The sequence below is a fragment of the Sparus aurata genome, chromosome 23 (genome assembly GCF_900880675.1).
Source record: "Sparus aurata chromosome 23, fSpaAur1.1, whole genome shotgun sequence".
Classification (NCBI taxonomy): domain Eukaryota; kingdom Metazoa; phylum Chordata; class Actinopteri; order Spariformes; family Sparidae; genus Sparus; species Sparus aurata.
Genome location: NC_044209.1, coordinates 19,285,325 through 19,309,129, shown reverse-complemented (window position 1 = coordinate 19,309,129; position 23,805 = coordinate 19,285,325). Strand labels below are relative to the sequence as shown.

Sequence of the window (23,805 nt, the reverse complement as noted above, 5' to 3'; positions counted from 1 at the left end):
ACAAAATACTTTTAGAGCTTGTATTAGTGCATTAAAATACTTTAAATACATTATTTTATAAGTTATTTAATTTTCAAATTAGACACATTTTTAATCCTCAAGTTTATACTGAGGAGAACAGTGCAAGTGGAACCACGATCGCATAAAATTAAGAGTGACACTGGGGGTCGTAAGGGAATGTTTTTTTTTGTTTTTGTTTTTTTTACTGAGATATGCTATTGTTTGCTTGTAAAGTTGGCAAATTAAATGACTGGTCTTCTTGTCTTCTGGAGGAAGTAGTGCATCACCATGGCCCAAATGTTCATTTCATTTCATTTGGCTGATCACTCACTCGGTCAGTCAGTGGTCACTTGGACTGAGAGAAAAACACAGAGCATGCACCCCGGAGTCAACGGCCTCCTGATGGGTGATTTTAAATCTTTAAAATTAACAGAGCTCATCTTTTCAAGTCGTTAAAGTCAGAACAATATTAAGGTTTAATGCCCATTTGTTTGTATAGAATTGTATATGTCTATTGACAGGATGGTAAAATACAGGCTATGTTATGCAATACATTACCCTCTGTGTTCCACAAAATTTGGAGGAAGCCTGTTTCCGATCTAAATCAACATGCACTGAACAACATGGATGCGCTTACAAGGTTGTATAATACAACGGCATAAGCATGTGTGATTGTAAGTGGAAGGGAGGGGAAGAGCGAGGGCTGATTGTCCACTAGTTAATCAATTGAGAATGACGCTCCTTAGATTTGAAAAAAAATAATAATACAAGTATAAAATGCTAAAATGGGTCACCAAATGTATTGTTGATAGAGCTGGGGGCCCACTAAAGTAAAGTCTATGTGTGGGAAACACTGCAGGTCAACTGAACTGAGTTCCATTTGAAAGAAAGTTGTGTTGACTTTACAGAACAAGAGAATTCTGTAGGAAACTGAATTGCGAGTTACATAAAGTTAAGGATTTAAGTACAACTGAAGTTTACTAGACTAGAAAAGTTTATTTAATTTAAATCTTTACAAAAATAACCTCAATTCGTCTTCTTAAAGTCAATCATCTGAAGGGCCTGTGTCCACATAGCACTTGTTTCTGAATGCTAGCGTCTTTTTTTTTTTCAATTGTGCGACCGTTTAGAGCGCTTCATTTGAAACCCTTTCCGAAAGGCTCTCGTGAAGTCACGTCACTCTTTTTCTATTTCCTGACCTAGGCGACGCTATTCGCCGTATTTTTTGTCTCCTATGGATGATGTCATGCACCCACATCCTCCTTCCTCTGATGTCCGGTTAGCAAACCACAAACGTACATTCATTTGATGAGCCAGTGTCTGTAATGTATGGGTACTTTTTTGATCCCTTTGTTTCATTCTCTGCTGATGCAGGTGAAGGTAGTGCCATGTTGCAGATACTCAGCTCCCCCTCGGCGTGCTTAAAGTGTTTCCATTGTAGGTTTGTTTCATCAGTCATAATAAGGAATGTTGCTCGAAACCATATTCCCCACGTCCTCCCCCACTCCCCTTCTCCAGCTCGTCCCATTACAACCCGCTTAATGACCTCAGCCATCAAACACAGATTGAGGTAATAGGTAGGCTGACTCAAATCTGTTCCTGCATAAACCTACTTGTGGGGGAAATCACTGCGTGTCATATTGTGGAGAACAACAATCAATATCAAGTACAATAGCAGTGTTTTGTTCTGGCCTGACTAAGTGACCGGTATTGACCTTTAAATATGTATGTGTTATTCTGTTTTTTTAGGTAAACAGGGATTGAGAAATACTGATGACATCATACTTAATAAGCACACACACACACACACACATATACACACAACCGCATAGAGATGCCAAGACTTTCCAAAACGGTGAAAAACAGGAAACCTACACACCAAACCGACACGCATTATTTCAGCAAACAGAACAGCACACACACATACATGCAGGAGTAAACACGCACACATGCACACAAGCTTTGGAACGATTACTAGAAGTTACATGATTATCAGGAAAGATACAGAGCAACGAGGCAAGGATCATCTTGACATTTTGGTGGCGGTCCAGATCATCACTAAGTAACTGTGTAAACAGCTGAGGTATAAATACTTGGTCAGTCCAGGAATAAACAGAACCCACTTTTTGCAAGAACGTCTCTCTTTCAGTTCTTCTCAGAGTTTTGGCTTCAATATATACATTTTGCATACATCCTCTACAACGTCAACAGGCACCACTGATTCACCTGTTCCAACATCTGACGTCTGTGGATGTTTCAGTAACCTGGGGGGGCTCCTTCCCCTGAGAGCCAGACATGAATCAGGTAAAACAGAAGCAACACAAAGGACGTTAGTACGCTATTAGTCACACTGCTTACAGTGTGTTTGTGTGTGTGTGTGTGGGCAAGTGACGTCAGGGCTTCATTCACCAGCAAGGCCAGTGCTCGTCCAGCTTTCTTTCAGTGCCAGGGGGTGGGAGGGCAAACACAGCGGAGGAGGCCAGCAGAAGAGACAGAGGGAAAGGAAGTGGGTGGCTTCCTCCCTCCTACCCGGAGACAATATGACACAGCGGCGTCCCCCCCCCTCCCCCTCCTCCTCCTCCCATCGCTCCCTGTTTAATACCAATTCACAAGCACCTTCTGTCATCGCCCTGTATTCCCCTACCCGCAGCCTCCCTCCACGATCATTAAAAAGAGAAAACCCCCTGCATGACTGGGCTACTTCTACAGGAAAGAAATCTCTTTTTTTTTTTTGTTTTCCATTAAATCAGGGCTTCTGTGTCCTGATGCAGAATTCCCCTTTTTCATTTTTTAAAAGCCCCCCCTGGTCTTTTCATCCCAAAGTCAATTCTGCCTGGCAGTTAGTCACATGCTTTAAATGTTTATAAGTGCCTGTGAAGAGTGTAAGCCTAAGTGTGATAGACTACCCTGGGACCAGAACAGGGGCTGTATGAGTGTGAAAGGAAAAATGAGGCTAGATGAGCAGACTGGGCTAAAAATTACTGCCGGTTGATAGCAGACGGTGGACGGTCTGGATGGGATTATAATGGGCTGATTATGGTGAAACTGTGTCCGTGGCGGGATTAGTATCTGACATGACTGGAGAAAGGGAGCTGAAGCAAATGAAATGTGTTATTATTTTAACTTCTTACTGTATGTTATTCTGCATGAGCTGCTTTGTTTCCCTGCTCGGGACAAACAAGACATCGTAGGCTGAGTGAGGAGCGCCTGCCTGCCTGCCTGACAAGTGAAAATTTAGAGGTTGTTTTATGTTAACCAGCAGGCACTGAGGGTATCATATTAGCGCTGATTTATCATATCCTAAATTTGTCTGCTTCTTATGAGCCGTGCGGCACGGAGATCACACTTGTGATAGAGCAGCTCCGCCTTGACCCGGGGAGGCCCGGAGAAATGAACGTCTGGGAAAGTGAGAGACCTCGCTGCGGCCTCACACTTGATTGTATTGTGGTACGTCAGATTCCCCTCCTCATAAGAGGCAGTGAGATGAGACTGATTCGGTTTGGCGCTTTGTGTTTCGCGTGCAGTTCACTGGAGGGGCCAGCGCCTCTTTGGGATATCTGAATCACTTTAAGAAAGGATGATTGAGCTGATCTGGTGTGGACGCCGTGTCTGCCGGTCGGATCACTTTCAGATGATGAGAGGTCTGAAACCGCCATGGAACGGTGGCCGGTTGGATGTTGCAACACTTGACCAATCACAAACTGTACGTTTTAAGCAGGATTAAAGTGAGAACTAAAGACGTAGGCTTTGCGTACGTGATCTAAGGCTGGGTGACCTGAAAATAATATTGTGATACAGGTTACACATCTCTATATTTTTAACTCTCCTCAAAAGCACTTCTGAAATGTGGGACTGGGAAACAAAATCAAACATTTTTAGAGCAGTATTTTTTATCTAAATACCTATTACCAAAATTGACATAAGAACAATATTGTCAGGATGATTATGCATATTTCCACAAAACATTACCACAATGAGATTTACAACAAATAATCGTTAGTAATGGGGATATAAAGAACGTAAAGGCCCCTACCAAAACAATTACAGTGCAGCCAGGAGAGACAACACTTATGCGTAAATAATATATAAATATCATAATAATAATATAATATTGGCATACTTCCCAGCTCCAACTAAAAGGGTCCCTCGTAGTGGTGATCTGGTCTGGACTCTGCAGGTCTACGGAGCTTTATAGACTTGACTATGACTTTTTACAAATTCTTCCTTTTACAAATGAAAAGTTGAATTCACAAGCACTTAAACTTACTCTTGCTTACTTTCTGACTTCTGTCATTCGGCATGTAGGTTAAACGCTAAACAGTCGCTTTGCTTTTAGCATTACGCCATAATTGCAGTCTGTAACCATGATGGCCGCCATTCAGCGAACATTACATAACCTCCCTTTCAGTTCGTTGTTTGGGGTCTCTGATCCCAGGTTTCACTGTTTTTGCTTACTTTCAGTGGAGTTGCAGCTTTGTGTACACTTGCTTACCTATGATACTGAATTTTTCTGTATTGCGGTTATTTAAATATACATATTTCTGGTTTATATCAAGTTTCATGTCTGGCAGGATGTTATATTTTCTGCCTGTGTTTGACCCGCAAAGCCATTTGTCTGTCATTCCTTACAAGGTCATTGTAACTGATAAGTATAATAATATTTAATAATAATGATCATAATCCTGTAGGACCCTATACCATGACCGTGACACCGTGATATTTACTCAGACGGTTATCGCACTGTGAAACTCTAGCCCTTCTCTCACCGCTCTCTGAGCATTGTTTTTGCCCACGGCTGTCAGCTGTTTCCTGGACAGACAATCTAAAAACCCACTGTACGTTAGCGGCTTGGCGCCAAATAGCAGATGGATGTGAAAATAGAAAATATTAGGGCACTTATCAGCTTTAAGCTCATGTATTTTTTCTCAGGAAATGGTAGAGACCTAAACAGATCTAAAAGTGGAGTAAGACTCACATTTGCCATTTGTGGGAAACAACATGACTCCAAATGCACGCTAATGGTGCTCAGTAACAAACAAGTCAGTCATCAACTTCAACTGTAAAAATGTCATGTTCACCCAAATGGGGAATTTTTTTTTTTGCGTGTTAAAAGCAACAATATGTAACTTTCAAGAGCAAGACAGTTGACTGTTGAGTCTCATCCGAGGTCGTCTATGGTTTGGGTGCATCGTCTACCCAAAGCTTCAGCGTTTGAAGATCTGGGGATGATCAGGACTGTATTTTGACAGAAAGTAAAGCATTAGAAATAAGTAAAAAGCAGGAAGACTTAAAAGCTTTTCCAGAACTCTTAGCGCAAATTCACAAATAATTCACGTTTAATGGATTGCTAAATTCATGAAAGACGAGTTTGTGGTAGCGTATTGTCGAGACACTCACCCTCTATCACTCACACAGTGTATAAAACTGAACCGGCCAGCGACACAGTCAGTGACCCAGCGAGTTGACCGTTGGGATAAGCGCCTGAAAAATGTGTTGTGAGAGGGGATCATCCTCTGCTCCACAAAAGAAATTCACTCCCCCCCCGAGACTTCGCCCCCTAGCGATGCCTCAAGGTGCCAAGACTGTGTCCATGCATGCGAGGAGACATCCACTCGTCGCTGCTGGCATTCATACTGAAGTAGGAGACAGAATGGGTTGGAGAGAACGAGGCGGGAGGTGGATCTGGGTTTCTTGCTCTCGCCCCCTCCATCACCCCGCTGTACCTACCTGCTGCCAGTCGTCAGCAATTAGACCACAAGCTATTCTCCTATTTACAGACATCCCGTGTGCTGCAAATTCTGCAAGATTGTTTCTGGATCGCTTTTTATTGGCGACTGTTATGTGGCCTGTTAAGGCCGATATTGATGCTGTTTATATCGAAGGAGCCAATTTCCCTCAGAATTGTATTTTTCTCACTGTGGTAAAGCCACTGAAACAGCAGTTACTGTAGAACATAAAAGTTGGGGCCGAAACACAAGATATTAAAAAAAAATTCAGCAGCTGTATGTGGAATCTGCTCGCTGGATTCAGTCCAGATTAAGAGCTTCAGACAGTGTAATTGATCAATATTGAAATTGATCGGCGAAACCTCTTCATATCCATCGTATCGGACATGGATCACCACGAACTGGATTTTAATAAAAAGTAAATTGATTCAGTAAATTGACTGAACCGCCTTGCCATCCCTGCTGTAGAGGGATCAGCAGTTCCGGTACAGTAGGTAAACCTGCTCCCTGCTTTTTGGGATAAAATCTGTTGCAGGTTATTATTTTAAATGACTTCCTTGTCTCCGAAAATTGGGGTGTGTGAGAGCAGATTTTCCACTGTCTTAAAGCCTCACAGGCACGACCCTGATTGCCGAGATGTCACCGCGATCGGGAAAGGTCATGGCTCTATTCCCCGCCGCACACAACCGACATGATGAGCTTTTTCTCGCTCCCTTTTTGCTTGTGGCTGCATGAGCTGCCATCTTGGCGTGCGCCGAGTCAGTATTGATGGGCCTTCACGCTGGTGTGCAGACAGGATGCTGGAGAGAAAGAGCGCACTCCTGTCTGTTCGACTCGGCACATGTTCCTGGTTATCTCCACTCCTGTCTCTTGCTCTCCGTATCAACTCGAAGAACTTACCACCTCACCGTCTGCCGCAGCGTGGTCGTTATGCTCCTTATTCTGCCTCCTGACCCTCCAAATCTTTAATTCCTCTCTCTCTGTGGTGAGATGAAGCAGAGGGTAAAATTATCCAAACTCAATTACCCTACCTTTAAAGGGGCTGACATAAATCTTTATGCAATAAATTTCGCTGGACACATCATCGCAGCTAGGATCAAAAACACGAAAGATGGGGGTCTCTTAACCTCCTCAACCTTACGGAGCCTTTGGCAACTCGAGCATACTGAGCAAGCAAGCATTGCTCCGTTGCGTAGAACTTCATTTTAAATTCCTGTTGAGATCTGAGACATCGAATATGTCAGACTGAATTACGGGGAAGTACAGTATGTCTAAAATGATGCACGGGACTATCTAGTATTTTCCATTTGATGGAATCATTAAAAAAAAAACGGGTCTCGAATGTTAATATTTCATAAAACAGAGAATACTGTATATGTAATGTTGTCTAACAGTGTGGGAAAAATGTTTAATTTAACTTTAAAGCTCTTTGAAGCTCGGGGGAAATCTAAGAGGAATACTGGGATCATGCTGGGTTGACGATTGAAGAGGGGAAAAAAAGCATGAATTACGTTTAAAGCACTGTACCAGTCGCTTTGCATGTTTTAGCCACCAATCTTTTATTAACATCCCAGCTAACAAGACATGTGAATATTCCAAGAGGCCACTGGTTTCCATTTTTTTTTTTATTTAAATATCAGCTTTCAGCCAAGTGCTCCTGAAACTTGCCTGAGTTATAGTGCTCCTCCACATCCATTTTCACAACATCGTGAGGTAAAGCAGTGCAGATATTTTTTTCGTCAATCTGAGCTTTCCAAATCAGTGATAATGTAACTGGCAAAATGTAATGCAGACTTCATGTCGGCATGCAGAAACTAATGAAAAATATTTTATATAAATATAAATTTTTCTGTGTTTTGCCGTCCCCAACTGTTTCTGAGTGCAACACAACTATCGTTGACACGAATTTTAGGTTTGTCAGATGTAACGTAAGGGTACTGAAAACTTAACTTGAAGTACTTAACTGGAACTTACAACTCTGGCGAAGTGAACGCGCGTGCTCAGACATTTCAACCGTGTAGTTGTCAAAGTTTCGCATAGGCGTTGCACACATCTCGGAGCAGCAACAGCACGCCACGTTAGCGTAGCCTCAAACGGTACATGCTGTTACATGCGACCGGCCATACCGCCACGAAAAGGGCTGGTTTGGCTCATGATCAATGAGTTGCTGACACGTATTCAAACATCAAGTCAGCGCTACAGCACAAGCCAGCCAGTATCCCCTACTATACAACAGCAGTAAGTCTAGCTCAGTGTCTGTTGCAAACGACTGAACGCCAGTACGAGATTTACTCCTGTCTCTTATCGCTCACTCCGTCACTGTCTCTTTTTACTTCTCTTAGCTTCAGTCGTCAGCTCGCTCTTTGGTCTCTTGACCTCGTTCACAATGTCCGTAGAGGCTGGGTTGGTCCCCTTGTGGCGCCCGTGCTGGCCCTCCTCCTCCTCCCGGCGGTCCAAAGCTGATGTGAGAGAAGTGGGGGGGGGGACCGGAAAACATTTCCTCTATAAAATTTGATCCAGTTTCACAATAATCAGCGCTGGCCGGGCTGTGTGTGATGAAAAACGTTAAGCCCTGTGATCCTCCCCCCTCTGCAAAGTTATATAGTGCAGAAACAAATGATGTGGGGTGGAGCAGCTGAGATGGAGTCACCTATCACGCTATTACAAGACACTGTGCCATCAAAATGATTTGAGGATGCTGTTATTTTAAGGTAAAATAGTTACATAACGTTGCTTTAAATTTACAGGCATTGCGCACCTAGACGTTAAATTGTTTTGTGACTTGGAGCACATTTATGTGAGTGATTGAATCACTACATTTATGACTATCCAGGACTGTGACACCAGCAGGCGGGGTAGGGAGCCAGTGTGTGGTGAGGCCACAAAAGCACTTTGGTTAAAGTAGGAAAAATATATTATCAGGTCGTGGTTCGTGTGAACAGTATGTTTCACTGTAGTTAGGGTTAAACCAAGGACATGTTTCAGTTCATTGCAGCAATTCCAGAAGGTGACACTGAAGGTGCCACCAAAAGATGCTGTCAAAAGATGAATAACTTTCAGGTAAAGCTAAAAGTACACATTTATGATTTAACTGTGAGGTAAACGACTGAACAAAATGCAGTCGTACTGCAAATGTGTTTTTGCTGTATTGAAGTAAATAAAAATGTCACGCACATCATTTGTTTTAGCAGCTTTATACTAGAGGTCAGTCCCTCCCGGAGACTACTGTGCAGACACTCGCACCACTGTGAGGCAAATAAATGAACCTAACCTAATTAACCTTAACCTAAAGTCATCTTTAGGATTCATCTTCATGGAAGGCTAATTTTCCATTTGAAACTTATTTCAGGGAATTGCCACGATACTGGGTTGAGCAGCTGTAGTGATTATTAAGGGAGCAAAGGAGGAAGTCAGGTCACGGAGTCTCAGACATGCACTTTCAATCATTCCCTGACCTTGATCGCTCTAAACCTAACTGAGCCATATTGTTCTCACATCAGTTCAGTAGTGACTTGTAACAGTTTTGGACGGCACGGACACATGATTTTGTGCCGCAGATAGGGGGTGTCGGATCAGAAAACTCTTTCCTCGGGGTCATGGACAGTAAATTTAGAGGATTTATTGTAAAAAAAAAAAAAGCAGATTATCCGTTTACTCCCCTTTTTATTTTTTGCCAGTAAATTATGACTCACAGGAAACACGACCCTGACCTTTGCACTTGTGATTTGTGGCTGCCTGTCATTTTGTGGCGACGCACTGTCCCAAATTAAAAGTGCGCTCTCCTCCTTCACTGTAAACCCCCCCCCCCCACTCCGGATCACAGCATCATCATCATCATCATCATCATCTTCGTCCGTAAACAGCAACGCAGCCTTCTGTTAATGCAGCCTCATGGTTTTTTTTGGGGGGGGGGTTTTCCGGAGCATTGATGTCACTCCCGCTCATGTTCGCTCCGTGCCATTTGTATAAGAGTGTGTATAGGGTGCTAATGAAGGGGAGGAGGAGGAGGGTGGATGTGGAATTGGTGGGATACAGCTGGACAGAATGGGAGACTGTGGTGAATGGGTAACCATGGTAACTCTGTTGGCTAAGATTTGAATGCAGAGAAAAGAGAGAGAGAGAGAGTAAAACGAATAAGGGGGGAAAGGAAGCTGCAGTGTGTTTGTGTGCAGGGTAGAAAGAGAATGGGGGGGGGGTTAAGGGTTAATATGCATCATTGTAGCAGGTTAATCTTTCATCAAACTGCGAGGTCAACATCGCGTTTACCCCCACGACTGGACACTACACAGAGGACAACGGCCAGGGGGGGGGGGGGGGGGGGGGGGTGAGGAGGAGTGATCCAGGAAATAAGTAGTAGTAGGGAGGGAAGGAAGGGAGGAAGGAAGGACGTTCTGGGCAGCTGGGAGGGAGAAAGAGAGTTCTCAGAGAGGAAGGAGGGTGTTCCTACTTTTTCTAGGAGGAGATAACAGGGGAGATAGAGAGGAGAGGAGAGTTACAGGTAGAGGCTATTGTACCATGTGGACGGTGACAGCAGCGAGGCAGAATACAATCAACCAGTCTCTAACCAGCTGTCAGCTCCAACTAGTTTCACTCTCGTCCTACGGAGTCTCGCTCAACCAAATCCACCCCCACCCCACCCCACCCCACACCCCAACATCTGAGCTACCATCTTAACCTCAGCCTCCACCAGCTCTCCTCCTCTTTTTCTCTCTATCTGTCTCTCTTTTTTTTTTTTTTTGCACCTTTCGACACTGCTCAGATGCCGTCTACCTGAAATAGCTCTGGCACTTTAGTTCTCGCTGGCAGGGGGGGGGGGGGGGGGGGAAAGGTGGCTGGAAATTAAAAAACATAAAAAAGAAAAAAAAAGAAGGTGAGAGTAATTTTTAAAATAACGCTTGAGTGGATCTTTATACGTCGCCCCACCGTCCCCCGGTGACTGTTGCATGGTTGCCTGCATGGCGCCGCAGCTTTGCAGTTGTTGCCCCGTTTCTCCGGCGTGACCAGAGATGCTGCCGCCGATATGATTTATCATAGTGTCCTTGTGTGTGTTTTAATGTCATTGAACTGCTGCGTACGCGTTATTGATCAGACTCGCCCCCGCCCATCCAACCTCTCCTCCCTCTCTCTCTCTCTCTCTCTCTACATCTCCACCTGTTTCATATTCATCCCTCCGTATTGTCTTTTGCCTCCATCTCTCCATCGCTCCTCTGTTTTATATGCATCTAGCTGTGTTGTCATTCCCCTCCCTCCATCTCTGTCTGTTTTAAATTCATCTCTCTATTGAGCCTCTCCTCCTTCCCCTCTCTTTCTCTCTCACTGAGCGAGAGATTATTAATATTAATGTGTCTCTTCTTCTTCTCTCCCTCTTCCCTCTCCCACTTTTTTTTTTGTATCCTATCCTTTTACTACTGATCTCTTTTCTGCTCTTCCCTCACTATTTATACCTCTCTCTGGGTCTTTATCCCTCATCATTGCTTTCACTCAACCTTCCCTCCATCTGTCTCCATCTCTATCTCTTTCTTCCCCCTCTCTCTCCCTCTCTTCCCTCTCTTTTTCTCCGGCCCAGGCTCTCTGCAGCTGTTCAGTATTCATCTATTACTGTAGTGTTGATAATTCCCTTCTCTGCCTGCAGCCATACAGTCATCTATCAGATTAATAATCCTTCTCTCCTTCTCCTTCTCTGTCTCCCTCTCTCTCCCTCTCTCTCTCTCCTTTCTTACTGTGCCAAGTGAGGGATGCTCAGCGTGTCAAATGAGTTTGCGTGTCAAAGTCCCATCATTACAACCATCACCATTAATACCCGTATCTAGATTGCTAGATGCCCTTATTAAGGTTACTCAGGTCTAAATAACCTGCAGAAAGGGGGGGGGGGGAGAGAAGGCTGCCTCTGCCTCTCCGGGGCTGCTGGAGCCTGACTTGAGCCGGCCATCTATTAGTGTTAATGTAGACTGCACCATTCGCTACCATTCTCCAGCCCCTGGAGCATGCAAACGCCACGCTCGTAACAGGAGCGGAATTAACATTTCAGTTGCACCACCGTGTCGACGCTACTGCAAAAAAAGAAAAGAAAAAAAAAAGTGGCCACTGGATTCAGCTTCTTATTGTTTTTTTTTTGTTGTTTTTTTTTAGAGTTTACTTAAACGTTAATCAATCACCGTCCTATTAGCTGCGATACCTTGGCATTAATTAGCGTTAACAAATGGGAGCTTCGCTGGGATGTCTGGAAGCTTCTTTTCTCGCACCAGTTGTGTTATTAATGGTTCTGGATTTTGAGGCCACCTGTCCCATAGACCCTGTTGCCCCCCCCCCATCATCTACCATTGCAAGAAAACTGGAAAGTTTTAGCTAAATTTGAGTAGGTTCCCTTCAAATCCAATATTATTTCCCACTTAACACTTAAAAAAATGTTGAGCCATGGGTTCGCTCTCCAGATTTTCTTATTTGTCTGTAGTTTTCATCAGTCGTCGTTTTGTTCTAGAGTTCCTAAATGACGTCATAAGACAGCCGTGACTTTTCATTGGTTACTTTTTAGGGCTAATCAGTTAATATAGTTCGTATAATTGAAATAACAAGAAGCTGAATTTTTTTTTCCTGTTTTCTTTTTTTAATTATTATTTTGAAATCTAAAGCACTTTTAATAGTTGACTAGTGGATGACTCATTGAACATTATCTCATTTTCCCCCTTTATTGACTCAAGAAACACACAATTAGGACAATGAATCAAAGGATTCTTCACATTTTCAACCCCATCCAAGCCGAGCTACAAATCTAATGAGTTGTGCTGCAGATGTAAGAAAACACGCTTGCTCGGGACAGACCCCAACAAATGTGTCATCATCGCCATTTCAACCATTTTTTCAGTGAAAATTAGGATGCAAAATGATCATACCCACTGCCCGTGAGTCATATCACTACTGGGATATCTGTCGGTATGATTTTTCAACCATATGGTGCAGCTCTCTTTTGATTTTGATTGCATGTGGAGATTATGTCGTCCAACCAAGCACGTGCAACTGTGCATAAGTTGTGTGTTTCCTTTAGGCGATCTTTTTTAAAAAACCCAATTATTGCGAAAAGGACTCGCCGATTATTCAACAGGAATTATTTAGTATTACTTTTGTGAATTATGATTTCATCATTTAAATCATTTAGGTTAAAGGGAATCACAGCTTCACAATTCTGAAAACTTGCAGTCAATTTAATTAATATGATGTAAATGAAGTTTGCAGCTAAAGTCTGCCGATTAAATGTAATTATATTTAGGCGTTTTATTAGTTCAGGTAATGAAAATTAGCGGCTCCCCCTCACTTTCAACACGTGTTGTTATGTCAGTGTGCATTTTCTTAAACTGCGAGGATCACCTTTTCTGCAGTCATTCTTTTTTGACTACATGATCATTTAAAAAAAATAAAAAGAGAAGGTTTGAAGAATGAAAACAACTGCAATGCTTTAAACCCAGTGCATTTAAAATCCACCATGGCGACCTAGAGTGGGAACCGAACGCGGCCATTTGTTGTGATTTCTGAGCTGCTCTACAGAAAAACACATTACTGCTCGACTGTTTCAGTATGATTGCGTGCGATGGAGCTCATTTGTTTACAAGAGTTGTACCGATTTTTCAAAAATTAATGCCCCGCTGATTTATTCATGTTTACATGCTAAATGCAGTCCTGTAAAGGCAGAAATACCTTGTTGTCCCAATTTCTGATTTGCGTGTTTCCACATTTTCTGTGCCACCTCCTTGAACCGTTAATTACAGAAATCGGCTTCCACCTGCCCTCGGCGTAGGGATTTGATTTCTGACAAAATGTCTGCTCGGGGATTATGTGGGATTTGATATGAGCAGTGACACAGAAGTTCTTATGCCTCTGAAAGATCTTTTTTTGACAATTCCTCCCATGATAAGCCATACTGTAGATGTCTACCTGTTATTTGTTCTATTCACTCTCTGTTGGTGAAAAAACATGAAGCGCAGTCTGTGTCTCTGTCTTTAATATCTGCTCTCTCTCTCTCTTTGTCTCTCTCTCTCTCTTGTCTCCTCCACAGAAACTCATGGGTTCTTCTCATTTCACACAGAGCCTCAGTCAAATCCCCAGACAGCACGAGAGGAAAAGGGAATAACATCTGTTTATCTGCATATTTCTATGTTCAAAAAACAAGGGGAGAAGAAACACAGAGATCGACAGAGGACACGAGACTTCTCAGAGGATGCAGAATTAGAAAGAGCAAATTGCCGCTGGAGGACGAAAGGGGAAACACACCTTTTCTCTCAGATCCACCAACGTGGAGTCACCTCACCTGTACCTTCGGATTAAAGAGCAGGGTCATGTCCCAGTTGCCATGCGCATCGCAACGCTGACCTGCCTTCCCGGCCCTTCCCCCTTCCTCTTTCTATTGGCCCAGCTGCTACTGCGGCTCCTCCTCCCTGGGCCGGAGTTGGTGGGAGCCGCCTCCTCCTGCCCCTCCCTCTGCACCTGCTCCAACCAGGCCAGCCGAGTCATCTGCACCAGGCAGAACCTGGAGGAGGTGCCCGAGAGCATATCAGTCAACACGCGTTACCTCAACCTGCAGGAGAACTCGATACAGGTAAATACTGGCTGGAGGAAGTCGCTCGTCAGGTCACATCATGTCACGTCAGTGTTGATTCGTGTTGTGCATTTCATACAGGAATACTCTGCACGGAAATAGATGTCAGCTGAAGACAAGTTTTGAATATAAATATCACAGAGACATGGTTTAATAAGCCTGATGGAAATGTTGGAACAGACTAATGACACATGTTCACTGGGGATTTTCAAAAGTGACGGGCTTTTACACACAAATACACATTTTCACATGTTTAATACATCCATGTGGAAAGAAAACATTTAAAAGTCACTTAAAATCACCCGCAATCTGCTTCTTCACATGTGAACTCAGGTGATCAGCGTTTTTTACATGCTGTATGAATAAATACTTCACATGTGAACAACGAATGCTTCACATGCGATTTATTTTATACAGGAAATTATAACATGTGAAAAGAACTTACAAATGAAAATGTTTACACACATTCGTCTGTGATTGGCTTTTTCCACATGCAGATTAGAGTTTACACATGTGGAAATAAAACATGGGCATAAAAAATCGGGTGAGATTTGCTTCCTCACTTGTTGTAAACAACACATTTTCACATGCGCTTGGCTATTTTCTCTTTAACATGTGAAAATAAAATGATGTAACATGTGAACTTCGCGTTTTCACATGTACATAACATACATTCATGTGCGAGTGGCTTTTTCTTCATGTGAAAACAAAACCTGGCACATGGAATCACATGACATTTGCCTCTTCACTTGATGCGGCCCACATTTAAACACATTTTCACAAGTGAATGAACATTTTGAAATGTGAAAATCAAACAACGTCACATGGGAAATTAACATGTTCACTTTTACAAGTCATGCCTTTTTTCTCACACACTGTATGAATAGAAATTTCCACATAAGAATTTTACATTTTTTACGCGTGAACTACATACGTTTTATATGGGACATTGCACATTAAATAAAATTTAATTTTCACATGTTATTGCATTTTTTTTAAACATGTGAACAAAAATTTAAACATGTGGACATACAGTAACGTGAGTAATGTGAAGTGGACATTTTCAAAAGTGATATTTTTTGACATACTGTATGAACAGACATTGAATGATATTGGTTTGCTCATATGTGACATGGCCAGTGCTTCATTTTGTAAATCAGGAAGTCCCTGAACACGGAGAGGGTGATTTTCTGGAGGGACAGGGGAGGGAAAAGGTCATGGAACGCATCAAAAATCCACAGTGCCTGCAGCGTATTGGAGAACATCTAGATGCTAACTGTTAAAATTAAACTATACTAAAACAGTCATCACATCTAAAACTGCCTCTACCCTTTCCTGTAATTTCCCTTCTGTCTGTGGACTGCTACAGCGGTGGGGAAATTATCTGCAACCACAAAAAGCAGCAGGCTAAGAACGTGTCACGTGTTCTATCTGTCCATCTGCTCAGTTTCAGTACCACGGACTGCACACACCTTCTGACACACACACATCCCCAATTTAGCCTCAATCTACTTGATCACCCATTTCAAAGCACAAACGTCATCACATGTCAAAATATGAAGACTCTGAGAAGCATTAACCCACATGCCAGTATAGCTCGCATGACGGGCGCACACTTCCAAGTGTCGGTGTGTGACGTGACTGCTCTCTCTCTCATTATTTAAAATCAGATTTAAAAATCCACAATGGATCCGGCTCAAATGAAGCCCTGTGAATGGCTAATGAAATCCCACGGAGCTCACATGTGGAGTCCACATTTTCACATCGTCACATGTGATTAGCTGTTTTCATGTGTGAGTGAAAATGGCTGACGCGCATGTGGAATAATGTCACATGTAAACTGGACATTTTGTCACACATCGCATTGCTGAAAATGTCCACAAGACATTTTCATCTTCATGAAACGTTTGTGTGGGATTGGATTTTTATCTTCTCTCTAACTGTAAGTCGCAACAAGTCAAGTGTAGGTTAATTGTTGTCTAAGAATATATTTATATATATATTTTACGACCGCTGGTTGTGAGTTGATGATGATGAGTGACCGGAGGTTGTGGTCGATATTGACGTCCACATCACGGCATAAATTGTACCGAGAAAACACGCGTTTTATCATTTTATACATGTCAGTCCTGTTATGTCTCATTTTCACAGTTTCTTCTCAGCACATAGCCTATTGACACATCTCACAGAGTTATTGATTTCATTCATCACAGCCGCTGCTATTTAATAGTTATTGACGGACAAATGCTGTGTAGCAGATCCAAACAGCACATACTGAAATAAATTCACAGAGACACATTAATACATGTGTCTTGAACAATTGTGTTTGGTTTGTTTTGGCCCATAATCAGAGGAAACCTCTGCTGCTCGAGCCAGTTTTGTGATTGTCAGGATTAACTTGTTGGTACAGGTTTTCTCTGAGAGACGTCCGAGAAAAAGACAGAAAAGTAAGCGGCAATAATGGCAGAAAAAGGCACTTAAGCCTCTGCTGAACTGAGGGAATATTTTATGAATTGAAAGCCAGGCATATTTCCATGACACCGTGCTGCCTTTTGTATGCATTACCAATTTATCTAGAGTCCCTAGACAGCGTTTTGTGGCTTTACAGCTGCAAGGGAAGATCATTTAACCACAGACCATCGATACAAAGCACACAAATCTCTACATTTATAAACAGAGTGGGTTGATTTTTACTCTTTGCAGCAGCATTTGAAGTAATTGGATCCCTCCTCATGTTGCTGACAGTGCTTTGTTCTTTTGTGGCTTTAAATTCATTTGCATCACATTTTATCTCCTCTAATGAAAAGCAACGAGTATCATAAACAGCGCTGAAATTGTCCAGCGCATCTCTCGTCGTGTCAGACCGCTCTGTACATCGGACAGAGCAGATATCCTCTGTTCCTCGGAGATAAACATCTTATTAAACATTATGTGACGTTAGCGGAGCATAAATGGGACATCGTGCCACATGATTTGGTGCGTGAGGCTTTATGGGATGCAGTTCACATGGAAGGAAATTAGAAGGAATAAAAACAATGTTCTTTGCGTTTTCGTTTTTAGCCTACAAATTCTCGATTCGGTTTGTTGTATCCCGCAGCCCCACTTGAAATGATTAAAAATCTAAAAATGTTTTAACACCTGAAGGCATCCTAGATTCTCTGGCTTATTTTTTCCTTCACTGAGTACCCTGAGAGTAAAGCCTTGACAGCTCCCACCCCCTCTTAACAACCCCCCACCCTCCGTCTCTTCCCCCCTCCATCGCCTACCTCCCCCCCCTCCACGCCTGCTCTACATACAGAAGAGGCGATGGCCTGACTCCAGGAGTCTCTCTGTGTTTCACAAAGGGCTTTGGCCACACATATCTCAAACAATCACAGATTTAAGGGGCTTTTAGTCGCGCTCACTAGCTGTGCCTTTGACTTCTCGCCAAATTATCTCCAGTTGGACCGCACCGGTGCGAGCGCGAGCTGTCCAGAGCCCGTGGCCCCCGTGTTTCTCAGAAACCATGTGTTCCTGCAGTAAACATCTCTTACGGTTGTTCATTTTTAAAATGGGATTAAAGAAAAATGAAGACATTGCTCAGTGTCTTAATTTAGTATCACAGTTTTGTCTTCTGTGATGATTTGTGGTGACACTTAATGTGAGTAGTCCAACACTGATAATCAGTTTATTTTCAAGGGAATATGATGTGTCAGTAGAAAGTCCCCCGAGTCTCACTGAAACAACAATGTGAAATGCACTTCAGTGTCTGGAGCAGGCACTGAAATAAGGTCAGGGTTAGGGGAAGGACTGGGTTTACAATAGGTGCAACAAAAAGTCAAACATTTAACACCTGACTGTTGTTGTAATAGTCTATTGAATATTGAACAACAACAAAATAAGTCATTTATTGAAATCCGAATCGTCATCAGAAATCCCCCTGGTTTTGCTGCGCCACGGTGACAGGGAAGAATGGATTCATTAGCAAGTTAGGCTGAGGTTTAGAGTAAACTTTTAGGGTATAATTCTAAATAAGCAACTGTTTTTACGATTGCTTAAGGTAGAATCTTAGAAATGTGGTTACAAAATGTGTTCTTATCTAGCAAACAATTGACTCACATGTCTGATCTGTTGATTCGGCTCTGAGAGAAGTCAAAGCTGTTTAAAGAAGCTGAAGACCGCTCTCTATTTCCTCACATAGACGGCCAAGGTGACTGGTGATTGATTCATCTTCGAGGTTTATTGGCAGTTTGCAAACAATCACTGTTTCCACTGTTTTCAGCCTCTACTTCTTGTTCCCTGTCTATTACAATGACCCATAATGTAGCCGTGCTGCCAACTTATTTTTTTTATTGCAGCACCTCCTAAGTTAAATTTAAATTTAATAACAATAAATGAACACATGGCTATGGTTATCAAGCGTGTGTCACATGTAGTCAGTGTCTGAAAAGCCGACTGAGCGCTGCAGACAGTGGGGTAGAGGGTTTAGCAGATATTAGGAGAAAATTGAACTATTTATTCTTGTAAGGTCTGTTTATTCATCTGACTGCCCATATGTGTTCCTTTTAATCATTCATTGCCCTTGTTTTGTTTTTTCATGGTTTTGTAACATCTGGCACACCCATACCATCTCTACATTTAAAAGAAATGTCAGTATCAGAGCTGCATGTCTGTTTAATGTCAAAAACAACAGAGTAAATAAAACCTGCACATTTTGGAAAGCTTATATTGTATGTGATACTCAATAATAAGACACATAAATCAATCCAAATGAATATTTTTACTGTATTTTGTTTGTCTCGCAGACACAAACACAAGCAGGCGCTAACTTCAGAGGGTACATATTTTGTTCTGCATAATGAAAGTTGGGTCACATCTGGCTCTTGTAAAACACATTTGATATTCACTTCTCCAAACGTCTATCCAAATATAACTACAGGAATCTTAGTGACAAACACCTCAAACCTGTGAGTAATCTACATTATTTATTCTGCGCGTTGAAACTGTAACCGTGTCTTCGTCTGTCCTTCCAGGTCATCAAGTCCGACACTTTCAAGCACTTGAGGCACCTCGAGATCCTCCAGCTCTCCAAGAATCAGATCCGTCAGATCGAAGTCGGAGCATTCAATGGCCTCCCCAACCTCAACACACTGGAGCTCTTCGACAACCGCCTCACACTGGTGCCATCACATGCCTTTGAGTACCTCAGCAAGCTGCGAGAGCTGTGGCTGCGCAACAACCCCATTGAGACTCTGCCAGGCTATGCCTTCCACCGTGTGCCCTCGCTGCGACGCCTGGACCTGGGTGAGCTCAAGAAGCTGGATTTCATCTCCGACGCGGCCTTCGTCGGCCTCATCAATCTACGGTACCTGAACCTCGGCATGTGTGGGCTGAAGGACATTCCCAAACTGACAGCCCTTGTGCGTTTGGAGGAGCTGGAGCTGTCAGGAAACCGGCTGGAGATCATCCGACCCGGTTCCTTCCAGGGCCTGGTGTCTCTCCGCAAGCTGTGGCTTATGCACTCGCAGGTGTCTGTCATTGAGCGCAACGCTTTTGATGACCTGAAAAACCTGGAAGAGCTCAACCTGTCCCATAACTCCCTGCACTCTTTGCCCCATGACCTCTTCACGCCCCTTCACCAGCTGGAGAGAGTACACCTTAACCACAACCCCTGGGTCTGCAACTGTGATGTCCTTTGGCTTAGTTGGTGGTTGAAAGAGACAGTGCCCAGCAACACCACCTGCTGCGCCCGCTGCCATGCCCCTCCATTCTTAAAGGGCAAGTACATAGGAGAGCTCGACCAGAGCCACTTCACTTGCTATGCGCCTGTCATAGTGGAGCCACCTACAGACCTCAATGTCACTGAGGGCATGGCTGCTGAGCTCAAGTGTCGCACAAGCACCTCCACAACATCTGTCAACTGGATCACCCCTAATGGCACTTTAATGACCCATGGCTCTTATAGGGTGCGGATATCCGTCCTGCATGATGGCACACTCAACTTCACAAATGTCACTCTGCGAGACACGGGCCAGTACACTTGCATGGTCACCAACGCTGCTGGCAATACCACGGCGACGGCTGTCCTCAATGTCACTGCAGCTGACGCCAGTGTCAACTACACCTACTTTACAACTGTCACCGTGGAAACAGTTGAGACCACGGGAGAGGAAGATTCTGCGTTAATAGCCATCAATGAGACCTTCATCGGTGTTCACCCTGGCCCCACTCTTTCGGGACAACAGTGGACAGAACGTGTTTCCACGACGGCCTCCTCTCTGTCAGCTGGCTGGTCCTCCTCCTCTCCTCATACCACTCGGCCCACCTTCACTGTGCCCATCACTGAACCTGGCTTCTCAGGCCTAGATGATGTGATGAAGACCACCAAGATTATCATTGGCTGCTTCGTAGCCATTACCTTCATGGCAGCGGTGATGCTGGTGGTGTTCTACAAGCTGAGGAAGCAGCACCAGCTGCATAAGCACCACGGTCCTGCTCGCGCCATCGAGATCATCAATGTGGAGGATGAGCTGGGGGCCGGGGCCAGTGGTCGGGGCAGCGGTATCTCAGGAGGCTCCACGATGACGCAGACTGGAAGCAGTGGAATAGGAGGGGGCCAGAGCCTCAGGCTGCATCACCCGGAGATAGTCAACCTGCCGAACCTGGCCCGATCGGAGCACCTCAACCACTACTACAAAGCCCATCACTTCAACAACAACATGATGGGCCTGGGCATGGGCACAGGCCTCAACAACAACAACAACCCCTCACCTTGCTCTCAGTCACAGAACACAATACCGTGTTCCCAGGTTCCAACCTCCACCAGTGGGGGAACACCCATAGGTGGCACCCTGCCCTCTCACATGCCCCTGCCCCAACTGGGTCTCCACAGTTCTCTGAAAGGCCTTATGGGGAAAAGCCAGAACGAGCCCCTGCTTTTTAAGAGCGGCTCCAAGGAAAATGTGCAAGAGACTCAGATCTGAGTAAAAGTGAGAGTGGAAGTAAGAGGTAAGAAGACGCTGGATAGAGAGACAGAAAAGAGCCTGTGAGACCGAGTATATGAGACTGATTGTAGCCTACTGTCCTCATGGGCAGATTCCAGAAAAAGATTATATTTCACATAGTCGCTGCTTTGTGTTGTCAATCTGTCGACAGAGAAAGGCAGATAGGAAGACCTTAGGAGACAGAGAACAATATCTGATCAGCACTAGTCCCACCAATAGCGCCTGCACACACTTTTACACAAAATCAGACAAAAAACATGTATGATGTTCACTGCAAACATCAGAGTCATTCTGTTACCTGTGCAACCTGCAGTAGGCTTTGCCAAAGTCTAAGATCAAGCCAACTCTTCATTCGCCTCCACATTCACAGTGGAAAGCTCTGAATAATACACACGTGCAACGAGCCTCTCTAGGTTTTATACAGATTGCTTCGTATATTTCCAGACACATTCAGTGTATATATTTGGAGCGAGACATAATATTGGCCATTGAACATGTTGTCAGATTAGTGTTTGGCAGAGACACTGAATAACAAACAATGGTTTAGGTGAGCGCTACGGTCCCAGGTTTCCAGGAAGCACTCAAACAAAACAGAGGAAGCAAAATTAGAGCAGTGCAGTGATTCTGTCCAGGACACATGCACCAGACTAGCATTTTGCAGGGAGACAGAGCAACAACAATTGTTTTTTCAGAGTGTTTTCACTCTAACTTTTCTCACTTTTTCCCTTTTACACCTCGCTGGCTACTGTCTTCTTTAACGGAGGAGAGAAACAGAGCGGTCAATCACGGTGTCAAGGACAATGAGAGATATAAAAAGGACTGAAAGTACATATTATATATACCGTAAATATATTTTCATTCAAAGAAATAAATTATAAAGAATCTTTATCAAGCTTCTGACTTAAAACTACGACATCTGAAGAATATATGAAAAAAAAAATAAAAAATACACGCAGCTGTTGTAGTGGCCCTCCCTTACAACTTTTTCCGAACTTGGAACAAGATGGCCGCTCCGACTGTGCAGCGTAAGGACACACGCAGGGAGAGTGGCGTCCGTTGTTGAGAGGGAGCTAAAACAAAAACCTGGCAAAGTGTTTGAGTGAATTTATTTTGGTCTTGACTTTTTTGTAGCCACACAAAGTGTTTTCCCTCTCCTGTCGTATTCACATAAACAGGGTCATCGGAGGAGGGAGATCTTTATGCTCTGCCGCGAAAAATATGAAATATGACTACAGCTCTTCATCATTTGGTATACAGTATAGCTATAGTATTAATAATAATGATCATGATGGTAGTAATGATAACAAGCGTTAGCTTTATTTGTCATAATGGTCATTTAATGGGGAGCTCATTAAATGATGAACTATATGTTACAATATTTTACTGTACATATGACTAAAAGTTGCACATGCTAGTTTAGCATGCTCTAAAAACAAATTCTAGATTTTGTCAACATTCGGTTTCAACATATAGCGTAAGATCTATCACAACAATGATATGACATATTATTGTTATTATGTTATCATTATTATCATTCATATGACTATTATTATTACTACTTGTGCCTACAAATAGCTGAGAAGTACTTTTTTTTTTCATTTGTATATGACACTGAAGTTGTTTTATGACTGATCCTGTTGGGCTTCGGCTAATGAACGGCCGTGGGACGAACTCAGCGTGCCACTAAGTGAACTCCACATGCATCAGCAGGAAATAAACCTGGCCCTCAAAATGGCCTCCTCAGTCCAGCCCTCACTGACTCATCTGCTCTGATGTCTCAAGCAGTCAGGACCCCTCATGCTATCATGCATTAAAGACAGGACATGAACCTTTGATGAAGACTGCTCCTCTGCAGGGGATTATTTCACAACTGTATCTCAGTGTTATCGTGTGTGAGTGGATTTCATGGCAGCAGGGAGCTAAATGGACGACAGGCATTGCCAAGCATTTTTAAAGGTAAGCGAAGCTCGTTCACTGAGGGAGAAGGTAACATACAGTGCAGTATACAGTGGTGGGTGAATTTTTTTCTAAAGAAAAAGGACAATTAAATGAAAAAATATAGAAGCTTATAGATCTCTTTTAAAAAAAAAACAAAATTATTATGATAAGTGTTTTCATTTTGGGTTTTTATCTAGTTTGATTATTTTCTGTTTTTTTAAAATCAAGTATTATCTTTATTGTAATATTGTTATTGTTATTATAATTAGCTAATTACACTGGTTATAATTATGAGAGATGTTCTGTTAGCAGAGGTCACTTTGAAAATTAAAAAAACCTGGCACATGAAATGGCAGTTGAAGTTTGTGAAATTTGGTGGCGATTTTTATTTTTTTTATTTTCTTTCCTCTTTTCTGTTATAATCAACTTTAACTGTAGTATCACTGTTTGTATCCCTTTGGCTCTGCTTGAGATGAGACATAGCGAATGTGAAATTGGTCAGCACTGGGTCCTACTTTTTCTGCACAGGGGGACAGGAAAGGCCCTGCTCTGGTTTACAAGCTCACTCACA

General features: G+C 43.1%; 1 protein-coding gene across 3 annotated transcripts in view; it reads left to right on the top strand.

Moving 5' to 3' along the window:
• Positions 1-23,600, top strand: part of lrrc4ba (leucine rich repeat containing 4Ba) — a 38,834-nt gene extending 15,234 nt beyond the window's left edge. For all 3 annotated transcript variants that reach the window (XM_030407963.1, XM_030407961.1, XM_030407964.1), the window contains exons 2-3: positions 13,774-14,313; positions 19,326-23,600. In XM_030407963.1, the coding sequence (XP_030263823.1) occupies positions 14,068-14,313; positions 19,326-21,275 (2,196 nt within the window). In that variant the 5' untranslated portion in view covers positions 13,774-14,067 and the 3' untranslated portion in view covers positions 21,276-23,600. The remainder of the gene's footprint in view (positions 1-13,773; positions 14,314-19,325) is intronic.
• The last annotated feature ends 205 nt before the right edge of the window (positions 23,601-23,805 follow it).